The sequence below is a fragment of the Ambystoma mexicanum genome, chromosome 4q, assembly GCF_040938575.1.
Source record: "Ambystoma mexicanum isolate Mex_15411 chromosome 4q, UKY_AmexF1_1, whole genome shotgun sequence".
Taxonomy (NCBI): domain Eukaryota; kingdom Metazoa; phylum Chordata; class Amphibia; order Caudata; family Ambystomatidae; genus Ambystoma; species Ambystoma mexicanum.
The window spans coordinates 1,263,411,833-1,263,424,526 of record NC_090928.1 but is presented as its reverse complement, the minus strand read 5'-3'; the positions used below and the strand labels follow the sequence as shown (position 1 = coordinate 1,263,424,526).

Below are 12,694 nucleotides of genomic sequence, written 5' to 3'. Positions count from 1 at the left end.
TGTTGTCCTTTGTTCAAATATTGATGCCAATCGCTTTTCTTTCATGACTCTGGTGTTCTGTTTCCGACCAATGTCAGTTTGAGAGTGTCCTGTCGGGAGAGCTGTTTTAACCTCTTTTAAACATAGGTATTTTTGTGAGGGCGAAGTGTCCAGCTTTAAATCAGGCTTGTTGTTTCCTTTTGGTTGCAATTTCAAGTTTGCTGGCTGTGCTGGATCAATTATTGGTTGTAAATGTTTGTTAGTTTCTAAGACCGTACAACCGTTTAACCTCCTCTCCCGGGTGAGATCTTGTTTTACTGAGTTTACCTTTTTTATATAGGTATCGAGAGGACTAGCTTGTTTTTGGGACGTCATCTGTTGGACCGTTTTCTGTGATTTGTTTTTGGATTGCTTAATTGAAGCTTTCACTAGAGGTGTGGATCTCTGATCTTCAGACATTGTTTTTTCAGGTGTAGCTGGTATTTTTAGAACTTCAGATGTTTGAGTATCAACTGCAATACTTTCTTGCTATGGGTGCTTTCAAACTGTGGCGTTTCTGTTTCTTGATCCTTTCTCTGTATAGCAGGAGTAGAGGTACTTTGTTCTCTGATATTTGATTTCCATGCTTCCGTTGATGTGCTGTATCCTTCCAAATATGTCCGTTTAGTGTGCATCAGTGCCACCATTGTTGTGTGATTTTTCAATGCCTCATTTAATGTTTCGTATAGCTTACTAAATGGCGCTAGGGCAATTGTTACAGCTGACATAATGGCAAACAAGTCTGGTTTCTTGTTTGGTGTTTCCTTTCCTACCGTTTGAGGGATCGCGCTCAGTCTTCTGTTCCTTGGTGGAGTAACTAGGGGAATCTGTGGTATTAAAGGTACAGCATGGGTATTTGAGTTAAGAGTCACACACGGATTCTCTTTTGTGTTTGTCTTGGTTTCGTTTACTGTTCCTTCCCTGGGTTGATCCATGTTTTTTGACAGGAGCTCTCTCAATGGGTGTCGGTGTCAGACACAGATTGTCTTTTGCTTCATTTGGAAGATGTTTCTTTGTTCTTCTGATATGGGGGGTCATTTTGCCCGTTGTTAAGGCTATTTGCGCCAATATCATATTGCCTTGCTTGCCAGAGGTTATTTCAGGCAACTGTGCGGTGCCCTATGGCTTTAAAATTCAACTAATGATCTTGACCTGTGGTGTTACTTCGTTTGCGGGAGGTTTCCCAAAATGCCATCGTTTTGGGGTTGACATTTGTTCATGTGTCTTAGCAGTGTTTCTGTTTACAAATGCTGAAGACAGCTGAGGGTTGCAGTTGCCTTCAATTTCTCTTTCTGTTAAGTCATCTACCCCTCCAAAATGTCTGCATCTGAAAGTTCGCTCAGTTGGACAGGGGTCACTTTCCCATGTTTGTTGAAAAAAAATTCTAATGAGCCAGTAAACGGCAGTCTCAGAGGGGTTATTTTCCTAAACTTGCGCGGTTGTTTCGGTAGATTTTGCACATTTTTGTTTGATTTGAACTGGCCAGTTTTGGGTTGGAATGGGATTTAAGGTGGGTAGCTTGTCCTCTTCATTTGTCTCTGCGTCCTTTCGATTCCCCCAAGCGCATGTTCTTTTCGGTTTTCTTGAGCTTCAATTCTCCCTTCGAAGATCCCTGGGTAGGTTGCGGCTTCTTTAATGGTTCCTCGGGTGTTTCGTCCTGGAGGTCACTCATAGCCTCAGTTATGTCTGTTTCTGCTTCAGAGCCCTTTGATTTGTCTGCTTCAGTCAGTGAACAATTAAGATCACTTGAATCATATTGGGGGCTGACCACATCCTCCCTTGCTGTCACTGGATGTACCTCGATCTGGATTTTTAATGCAGAATTTGGTCCACTCATACCCCACTCCACTGCAGGTTGAGTTGGTTGTTCGTTTTGTATTTTGGATGATTGAAACCCAGCTGGGTCCAATCTTGTTGTGAATGCTGTTGGGTTTAAAATATTGATAGATTGACTCCCAGCTGTGGCGCCATTGTCCCAATTTTGTTTGTGCCTAACCGGGATTTCCATTTGGGGTGAGATTTTAAGAATATTTACCGTGCCTGCTTGGTTTTGGCAAGAAGTTATTCTCCCCCCCTTCCTTCTTGCAGGCTTTGGTTGATTCCCTCGTACCTCTTTCTGCCTCAGCCGCTTTCAGGTCCGTTATTGGATTAGGCTGAAAGTTCTGAGCAGGTTCAAGGGGGCTCTTAAGGACCTCTCTAGTCCTTTAGTTTCCTCTATGGCCAGGCACAGTCTGTTGTTCATGCGAGGAGAGTGCTTCTCGTGAAATGGTCAGGCAATCGGCACATTGACTGCAGGTTTTACAGTAGTGTTATAGTATTCGTGAATTAAATACCAAGTAGATCTTTTAGGAGATGCCCATTACTTTGCCAGATGTCATGTTCAGATTACTTATGTCTCTTGAATGTATTCTGGAATGCAATCTCTTGTTCCTGGTGAGGACACTCTACTACATGTGGTAAAATTTGAATATCGTACGTCTCTTGAGTGTATTCTGGAATGCATTCTCTTGTTCCTAGTGAGGACACTACTACATGTGGTAAAATGTGAATATCGCACGTCTCTTGAGTGTATTCTGGAATGCATTCTCTTGTTCCTAGTGAGGACACTCGACTACATGTGGTAAAATGTGAATATCGCACGTCTCTTGAGTGTATTCTGGAATGCAATATCTTGTTCCTAGTGAGGAGACTCTACTACACATAAGATGTGAATATTGCATGTCTCTTGAGTGTATTCTGGAATGCATTCTCTTGTTCCTAGTGAGGACACTACTACATGTGGTAAAATGTGAATATCGCACGTCTCTTGAGTGTACTCTGGAATGCAATACCACATGTGGTAAGATGTGCTGTAGTGCCAGTCTATCTGTCAGCCCTTCGAGACTTATTTCCAAGTGATAGAGGTAGGGATTGCACAGAGTGACTTCACTGTGACCACGGGTCATCTATAATGGGTGACAGAGCGCCAACCTGTCGCCCGCATTGAATGAGCCAAGCCGGCCCAGTGAAAACACTGGGCACTCCCTCAGCGGCTTGCTGCAGCACAGGGAGCGCTCCTGGTCTGGTGTCAACTGTCAAAGGTTTGGCAGTTCAGTTATCCCAGTATGCATGCCCAATGGGCAGTGCAAGGCCAGTGTCATTTTGCTTCCCCAGACTTGTATGGTCCATTTGGGCATGCCAGCTCGGGTACTGCAGGGCTTAATGTGTACAAGAGGCACCCCTGCCCCTCCCCACCAATTCAGTAGCCCTGGGGCGTAGAGCTGGGGCCCTAGCAGCTCAACTGAACATGTGCAAGAACTAGTAAGCCCTCCCTGCTTCCTGTGTGTGCTGCACAGGAGCCGGAGAGCCGCTGTGAGAGCCTGAGATGGAGCAGATTCTTGACTGGTGCTGCAGGAAAAAAAGAAGAAAAAAAAACAATGCATGTGTGTGTACACATGCATGACTGTGTAAATAAAAAAATTCTATGGTATATGAGTGCATGTGTGAATGAGAGATTGTATGTTGTATAGGTGCATGGGTGAAGGAGACTGTATGAATGCTGCATCAGTGCGCAAGTGAATGTATATGAATTCTAAATGAATGTCTGTGCTTGTTTGCTTACATGTGTGCTGAGGAGCGGGCCTCTGATTTGGTGGGAGGGGGCTTACATTTGTGTAGCAGGCTGCAGCTGCCAGCCTGGTCATATTTTGGTAGTGTGCATGGCATTCTTTAATGGGCATTAGTGTTATTATGTTGCTAGACTGGCCTACATTGGTGGAGACAGTTTGGATATGCTTTCTTACTGTGGCCTGGCATTTCTGCTGAGCATCAAGGGTAAAGAAAACATGGTAAGTGGTAATACATGGTGAGATTGACTTACTCTGATGCAGTCAGTTTGAACATGTTTTCCTACAGTGGCATTGCTTTAATCTTGATGGCCAGTCATCAAAGCTAACATTATAAGTGTAATTATGTGGCTAGACTGGCCTACATTTTTTGGCATGCCATTTTTTACTGGGTATCAAGGGTAAGGCAAACAAGTGTTATTATGTGGCTGGATGACCTACATTTGTGCAGCCAACCTGAGCATGTTCTTTACTGCGGTGTGGCATTTTTTACTGTCATCAAGGGTAAAGCATTAGTGAGTGATCTTATGCAGCCATACTGTCGTAGAGCAGGGAAGGAGAGCTCTGGGGCAACATGTTCATCTTGGTAACAAGACTGCACTAAGCACCACAGGTTCGATACCCAGTTCTAGTCCTGCGCCTAAAGGCTGGAGTCCAACATGAAGCGTGCTGTAAGAACCCAATGGGCTTCATTATGATACTGGTGGTAGCCGTGTTGGTAAAAAAAGCACGGCTGCCGAGGGTATCATTTTTTTTCCGGCACCCGTAAATGGGCAATTACCGGGTCATTACGGCCTTGCCTGACCCGGTAATTGCCCATTCACGGGTGCCGGAAAAAAATGCTCTCCATTCCCATTTGAGCCCAATAGGGGAGATCGGATGCACCAGCACCATTCAGAATGGTGTTGGTGCATCCGACATGCTCTGCCCGCGTGTGCCGGTACGCCGACCTGGCAGGCAGGAAGGCACCCACAAGCAGAACTTGTAGTTTGCCGGTCCGGTAAACGGTACCGGTGTTATAACTGATGAACAAGGGCAAATATTTCCAACACATGCGTCTTTTGGCATTTATAATTGGCACCCACCTCTTACACGGGTCTTCATGGATCAGGAGTTTGAAGAAGGATGATAGTGGGTTTCACCTAGAAACCCTCCACTGCCCAGCCGAAAAGGCTAGGGAGTAGTGGTGCTTCCAGGGAAAAAAACCAAAAGGGGAAAAAACCCTGTGGCGCACTGCTAGGGTATGTGGAATCCTGGAAGCAGCTGTGGTCTTTCTTTTGTAATAGGCGGGACTTCTATTGAAGGCCGAAGTCCTCTCGTGACGTCTAGTAAAGACAGAATGCAATTGTGAATGGAAAGAGCAAAGTTGAAAGAGTGTGAAACTGATGGAAGAAGGGGAGGCTTACCCTGGAGTTACAGACAATTTCCTGATTGGTACCAGTCACGGGTGGAGTGATTGCAACCCTATAGCGTGAATGACCTAATAAGGTAAGGAGGTGGAAGTATTAAGCCCTATAGTGTTTTACACAGTAAACAGTAAAGAAGAGGATCGTAAGTCAATGGATAATGTCGCCTACCAAAGCATCCGTCACTCTGTCGCCATGAAGAGAAGAAATTGACTAGAAGGCTTCGAGTGGACGGCTGCAGAATGCCCCTACGGCTGGTTCCTAGCACTTTGGACGAAAGATAACAAATGTAAACAGATCGCACGCGAAAAGAGGAACACAAACTGAAGATGGATCCCAGCAAACGGGAGACTACGCACCGTACGGGTAATGCGGTAAGGCTGCACGTAGATTGAGGTCTCGATATGCCTCGCGTGTAAAGGAGGTAATCAGAAATGACTAAATACATGGAGGAGTAGAAACAGAGAAAGATTAGTTAAAGTGATTTCAGGAAAGAAGGTTTGTAGAATCTAGAATGTAAGTATATGTCTTGAAAAGAAGGAAGCAAGTAAGCGAACTTACGGAGCGCAACGCGACTCTGAATATTACCGTTTTTACCGGACCAGTAAACTTATAATGAGGCCCAATGTATTGATTTATTATATTTTTTTTATATTGGTGCTGCTAGCTTGGATATGTTTTCTTACTGTGGGATATCATGTTTGTATATGGTAATAAGGGCATATATTGGCGCAGCATGCGTGGACATGTATGAGCACAGCCAGCACGAGAATCTTTTTTATACTGGCATATATTGCGGGCAAAGGCATCATGAAAATGAGTAGGAAAAAGCTCATGCGCACTGTTGGTAACTTACATCTATTGAATTTGTGTGGCTTTTTACACATTTTTTCACAATAGTTGTGCTGTAAAATTAACCATTTTAACCAATTAGTTAAACAAATGTCTTGCAGGGGAAGCCCCCGCACCGAAGCAGTTGCTCGTTCATAGTGATGGGAAACATCAACAGATTTCCCATCCAGCACTGTACCCTATGCTGCACATGGGGGATAAACCTGCCCCAGATCCCAGCATTTGCTGGAAATGCTCCCAGTCCCATGATTACTGGCATGTAATTCCTTCTTTTCTCCTTCTAGAACAAGGCATGGTGCGCTCTGCGGTCGCCATCTTGGGCAAGGGTTTCTCAGAAGCCGCTTTCACCACAGCCTTTCTGTACACTGCAGAGCTCTACCCGACGGTCCTCAGGTAAGAGGTCTGGACATAAAGGAATGGTGTTAGCGAAGGTGCAAAGCGATGTGTGCAAACTCTGGTGCTAATAAAGTTTGTGAGCAGCAGAATGTGGGGTGCAGAGGAGCCTCGAGCATGGGTGTTTATACAGTTTGTGAGCACGAACACAGAGGTTTAAAGTGGCCTGCATGCGTGTTTATAAGGAGTGTGAACAACAACAGAGAGTTTTAGAGTGGTCTACTAGCACTGGTGTTTATAAAGATTGTGAACAAGAACACAGAGGTTTAGAGGTTTAGAGTGGCCTGCTAGCTCTGGTGTTTATAAAGATTGTGAACAAGAACACAGAGGTTTAGAGTGGCCTGCTAGCTCTGGTGTGATTGTGAACAAGAACACAGGTTTAGAGTGGCCTGCTAGCACTGGTGTTTATTAAGATTGTGAATAAGAACACAGAGGTTTAGAGTGGCCTGCAGGCACTGGTGTTTATTAAAGATTGTGAACAGGAAAACATAGGTTTAGAGGTTTAGAGTGACCTGCTAGCTCTGGTGTGATTGTGAACAAGAACACAGAGGTTTAGAGTGGCCTGCTAGCACTGGTGTTTATTAAGATTGTGAATAAGAACACAGAGGTTTAGAGTGGCCTGCTAGCACTGGTGTTTATAAAGATTGTGAACAAGAACACAGAGGTTTAGAGTGGCCTGCTAGCTCTGGTGTTTATAAGTAGTGTGAACAAGAACACAGAGGTTTAGAGCAGCCTGCTAGCACTGGTGTTTATTAAGATTGTGAATAAGAACACAGAGGTTTAGAGTGGCCTGCTAGCACTGGTGTTTATAAAGATTGTGAACAAGAACACAGATGTTTAGAGTGGCCTGCTAGCACTGGTGTTTATAAGTAGTGTGAACAAGAACACAGAGGTTTAGAGTGGCCTGCTAGCACTGGTGTTTATAAAGATCGTGAACAAGAACACAGAGGTTTAGAGTGGCCTGCTAGCTCTGGTGTTTATAAGTAGTGTGAACAAGAACACAGAGGTTTAGAGTGGCCTGCTAGCACTGGTGTTTATAAAGATTGTGAACAAGAACACAGAGGTTTAGAGTGGCCTGCTAGCACTGGTGTTTATAAAGATTGTGAAGAAGAACACAGAGGTTTAGAGTGGCCTGCTAGCACTGGTGTTTATTAAGATTGTGAATAAGAACACAGAGGTTTAGAGTGGCCTGCTAGCACTGGTGTTTATAAGTAGTGTGAACAAGAACACAGAGGTTTAGAGTGTGGCCTGCTAGTACTGGTGTTTATAAAGATCGTGAACAAGAACACAGAGGTTTAGAGTGGCCTGCTAGCTCTGGTGTTTATAAGTAGTGTGAACAAGAACACAGAGGTTTAGAGTGGCCTGCTAGCACTGGTGTTTATAAAGATTGTGAACAAGAACACAGAGGTTTAGAGTGGCCTGCTAGCTCTGGTGTTTATAAGTAGTGTGAACAAGAACACAGAGGTTTAGAGTGGCCTGCTAGCACTGGTGTTTGTAAAGATTGTGAACAAGAACACAGAGGTTTAGAGTAGCCTGCTAGCTCTGGTGTTTATAAGTAGTGTGAACAAGAAGACATAGGTTTAGAGTGGCCTGCTAGCACTGGTGTTTATTAAGATTGTGAATAAGAACACAGAGGTTTAGAGTGGCCTGCTAGCACTGGTGTTTATAAAGATTGTGAACAAGAACACAGAGGTTTAGAGTGGCCTGCTAGCACTGGTGTTTATAAGTAGTGTGAACAAGAACACAGAGGTTTAGAGTGGCCTGCTAGCACTGGTGTTTATAAAGATTGTGAACAAGAACACAGAGGTTTAGAGTGGCCTGCTAGCTCTGGTGTTTATAAGTAGTGTGAACAAGAACACAGAGGTTTAGAGTGGCCTGCTAGCACTGGTGTTTATTAAGATTGTGAACAAGAACACAGAGGTTTAGAGTGGCCTGCTAGCACTGGTGTGTTTATTAAGATTGCGAATAGGAACACAGAGGTTTAGAGTGGCCTGCTAGCACTGGTGTTTATTAAGATTGTGAATAAGAACACAGAGGTTTAGAGTGGCCTGCTAGCACTGGTGTTTATTAAGATTGTGAATAAGAACACAGAGGTTTAGAGTGGCCTGCTAGCACTGGTGTTTATAAGTAGTGTGAACAAGAACACAGAGGTTTAGAGCAGCCTGCTAGCACTGGTGTTTATTAAGATTGTGAACAAGAACACAGAGGTTTAGAGTGGCCTGCTAGCACTGGTGTTTATAAGGAGTGTGAACAAGAACACAGAGGTTTAGAGTGGCCTGCTAGCACTGCTGTTTATAAAGATTGTGAACAGGAACACAGAGGTTTAGAGTTGCCTGCTAGCACTGGTGTTTTTTTTAGGAATGTGAACAAGAACACAGAGGTTTAGAGTGGCCTGCTAGCTCTGGTGTTTATAAAGATTGTGAACAAGAACACAGAGGTTTAGAGTAGCGTGCAAACACTGGTGTTTAAAAGGAGTGTGAACAAGAACACAGAGGTTTAGAGTGGCCTGCTAGCACTGGTGTTTATAAAGATTGTGAACAGGAACAAAGAGGTTTAGAGTGGCCTGCTAGCACTGGTGTTTATTAAGAGTGTGAACAAGAACACAGAAGTTTAGAGTGGCCTGCTAGCACTGGTGTTTATAAGGAGTGTGAACAAGAACACAGAGGTTTGGCCTGCTAGCACTGGTGTTTATAAGGAGTGTGAAGAAGAACACAGAGGTTTAGAGTGGCCTGCTAGCACTGGTGTTTATAAAGATTGTGAACAAGAAGACATAGGTTTAAAGTGGCCTGCTAGCACTGGTGTTTATTAAGATTGTGAATAAGAACACAGAGGTTTAGAGTGGCCTGCTAGCACTGGTGTTTATAAAGATTGTGAACAGGAAAACAGAGGTTTAGAGTGGCCTGCTAGCACTGGTGTTTATAAGGAGTGTGAACAAGAACACAGAGGTTTAGAGTTGCCTGCTAGCTCTGGTGTTTATAAAGATTGTGAACAAGAACACAGAGGTTTAGAGTAGCGTGCAGGCAATGGTGTTTATAAAGATTGTGAACAAGAACACAGAGGTTTAGAGTGGCCAAATAGCACTGGTGTTTATTAAGAGTGTGAACAAGAACACAGAGGTTTAGAGTGGCCTGCTAGCACTGGTGTTTATAAGGAGTGTGAACAAGAACACAGAGGTTTAGAGTGGCCTGCTAGCTCTGGTGTTCATAAAGATTGTGAACAGGAACACAGAGGTTTAGAGTGGCATGCTAGCACTGGTGTTTATTAGGAATGTGAACAAGAACACAGAGGTTTAGAGTGGCCTGCTAGCTCTGGTGTTTATAAAGATTGTGAACAACAAGACATAGGTTTAAAGTGGCCTGCTAGCACTGGTGTTTATAAGGAGTGTGAACAAGAACACAGAGGTTTAGAGTGGACTACTAGCACTGGTGTTTATAAAGATTGTGAACAAAAACACAGAGGTTTAGAGTGGCCTGCTAGCTCTGGTGTTTAAAAGGAGTGTGAACAAGAACACAGAGGTTTAGAGTGGCCTGCTAACACTGGTATTTATAAAGACTGTGAACAAGAACACAGAGGTTTAGAGGTTTAGAGTGGCCTGCTAGCTCTGGTGTGATTGTGAACAAGAACAAAGAGGTTTAAACTGGCCTGCTAGCACTGGTGTTTATAAAGATTGTGAACAGGAACACAGAGGTTTAGAGTAGCGTGCAAGCACTGGTGTTTAAAAGGAGTGTGAACAACAACAGAGAGGTTTAGAGTGGCCTGCTAGCACTGGTGTTTATTAAGACTGTGACCAGGAACACAGAGGTTTAGAGTGGCCTGCTAGCACTGGTGTTTATAAAGATTGTGAACAAGAACACAGAGGTTAAGAGGTTTAGAGTGACCTGCTAGCTCTGGTGTGATTGTGAATAAGAACACAGAGGTTTCGAGTGGCCTGCTAGCACTGGTGTTTATAAAGATTGTGAACAAGAACACAGAGGTTTAGAGTGGCCAAATAGCACTGGTGTTTATAAGTAGTGTGAACAAGAACACAGAGGTTTAGAGCAGCCTGCTAGCACTGGTGTTTATTAAGATTGTGAACAAGAACACAGAGGTTTAAAGTGGCCTGCTAGCACTGGTGTTTATTAAGATTGTGAACAAGAACACAGAGGTTTAGAGGTTTAGAGTGGCCTGCTAGCTCTGCTGTGATTGTGAACAAAAACACAGAGGTTTAGAGTGGCCTGCTAGCACTGGTGTTTATAAGGAGTGTGAACAACAACAGAGAGTTTTAGAGTGGCCTGCTAGCACTGGTGTTTATAAAGATTGTGAACAAGAAGACATAGGTTTCAAGTGGCCTGCTAGCACTGGTGTTTATTAAGATTGTGAATAAGAACACAGAGGTTTAGAGTGGCCTGCTAGCACTGGTGTTTATAAAGATTGTGAACAGGAAAACAGAGGTTTAGAGTGGCCTGCTAGCACTGGTGTTTATAAGGAGTGTGAACAAGAACACAGAGGTTTAGAGTGGCCTGCTAGCACTGGTGTTCATAAGGAGTATGAACAACAACACAGAGGTTTAGAGTGGCCTGCTAGCACTGGTGTTTATAAAGATTGTGAACAGGAACACAGAGGTTTAGAGGGGCCTGCTAGCACTGGTTTTTATTAGGAATGTGAACAAGAACACAGAGGTTTAGAGTAGCGTGCAAGCAATGGTGTTTATAAAGATTGTGAAGAAGAACACAGAGGTTTAGAGTGGCCTGCTAGCACTGGTGTTATAAGGAGTGTGAACAAGAACACAGAGGTTTAGAGTGGCCTGCTAGTACTGGTGTTTATAAAGATTGTGAACAAGAACACAGAGGTTTAGAGTGGCCTGCTAGCACTGGTGTTTATAAGGAGTGTGAACAAGAACACAGAGGTTTAGAGTGGCCTGCTAGCACTGGTGTTTATAAAAATTGTGAACAGGAACACAGAGGTTTAGAGTGGCATGCTAGCACTGGTGTTTATTAGGAATGTGAACAAGAACACAGAGGTTTAGAGTGGCCTGCTAACACTGGTGTTTATTAAGATTGTGAACAAGAACACAGAGGTTTAGAGGTTTAGAGTGGCCTGCTAGCTCTGGTGTGATTGTGAACAAGAACACAGAGGTTTAAACTGGCCTGCTAGCACTGGTGTTTATAAAGATTGTGAACAAGAACACAGAGGTTTAGAGTGGCCTGCTAGCACTGGTGTTTATTAAGATTGTGAATAAGAACACAAAGGTTTAGAGTGGCCTGCTAGCACTGGTGTTTATAAAGATTGTGAACAGGAACACAGAGGTTTAGAGTGGCCTGCTAGCACTGGTGTTTAATAATAAGAGTGTGAATAAGAACACAGAGGATTAGAGTGGCCTGCTAGCACTGGTGTTTATTAAGATTGTGAATAAGAACACAGAGGTTTAGAGTGGCCTGCTAGCACTGGTGTTTATAAAGATTGTGAACAGGAACACAGGTTTAGAGGTTTAGAGTGACCTGCTAGCTCTGGTGTTTATAAGGAGTGTGAACAAGAACACAGCGGTTTAGAGTGGCCTGCTAGCACTGGTGTTTATAAAGATTGTGAACAGGAACACAGAGGTTTAGAGTGGCCTGCTAGCACTGGTGTTTATAAGGAGTGTGAACAAGAGCACAGAGGTTTAGAGTGGCCTGCTAGCACTGGTGTTTATAAAGATTGTGAACAAGAACACAGAGGTTTAGAGTGGCCTGCTAGCACTGGTGTTTATAAAGATTGTGAACAGGAACACAGAGGTTTAGAGTGGCCTGCTAGCACTGGTGTTTATAAAGATTGTGAACAAGAACTCAGAGGTTTAGAGTGGCCTGCTAGCACTGGTGTTTATAAGGAGTGTGAACAAGAACACAGAGGTTTAGAGTTGCCTGCTAGCACTGGTGTTATAAGGAGTGTGAACAAGAACACAGAGGTTTAGAGTGGCCTGCTAGTACTGGTGTTTATAAAGATTGTGAACAAGAACACAGAGGTTTAGAGTGGCCTGCTAGCACTGGTGTTTATAAGGAGTGTGAACAAGAACACAGAGGTTTAGAGTGGCCTGCTAGCACTGGTGTTTATAAAAATTGTGAACAGGAACACAGAGGTTTAGAGTGGCATGCTAGCACTGGTGTTTATTAGGAATGTGAACAAGAACACAGAGGTTTAGAGTGGCCTGCTAACACTGGTGTTTATTAAGATTGTGAACAAGAACACAGAGGTTTAGAGGTTTAGAGTGGCCTGCTAGCTCTGGTGTGATTGTGAACAAGAACACAGAGGTTTAAACTGGCCTGCTAGCACTGGTGTTTATAAAGATTGTGAACAGGAACACAGAGGTTTAGAGTAGCGTGCAAGCACTGGTGTTTAAAAGGAGTGTGAACAACAACAGAGAGGTTTAGAGTGGCCTGCTAGCACTGGTGTTTATTAAGACTGTGA

The 12,694-nt window shown here is 43.8% G+C and overlaps 1 protein-coding gene across 2 annotated transcripts in view; it reads left to right on the top strand.

The window, feature by feature from the left end:
* LOC138468352 (solute carrier family 22 member 7-like) overlaps positions 1 to 12,694 on the top strand; it is a 291,137-nt gene that overhangs the window by 206,455 nt on the left and 71,988 nt on the right. For both annotated transcript variants that reach the window (XM_069608872.1, XM_069608873.1), the window contains exon 8: positions 6,166 to 6,274. In XM_069608872.1, the coding sequence (XP_069464973.1) occupies positions 6,166 to 6,274 (109 nt within the window). The remainder of the gene's footprint in view (positions 1 to 6,165; positions 6,275 to 12,694) is intronic.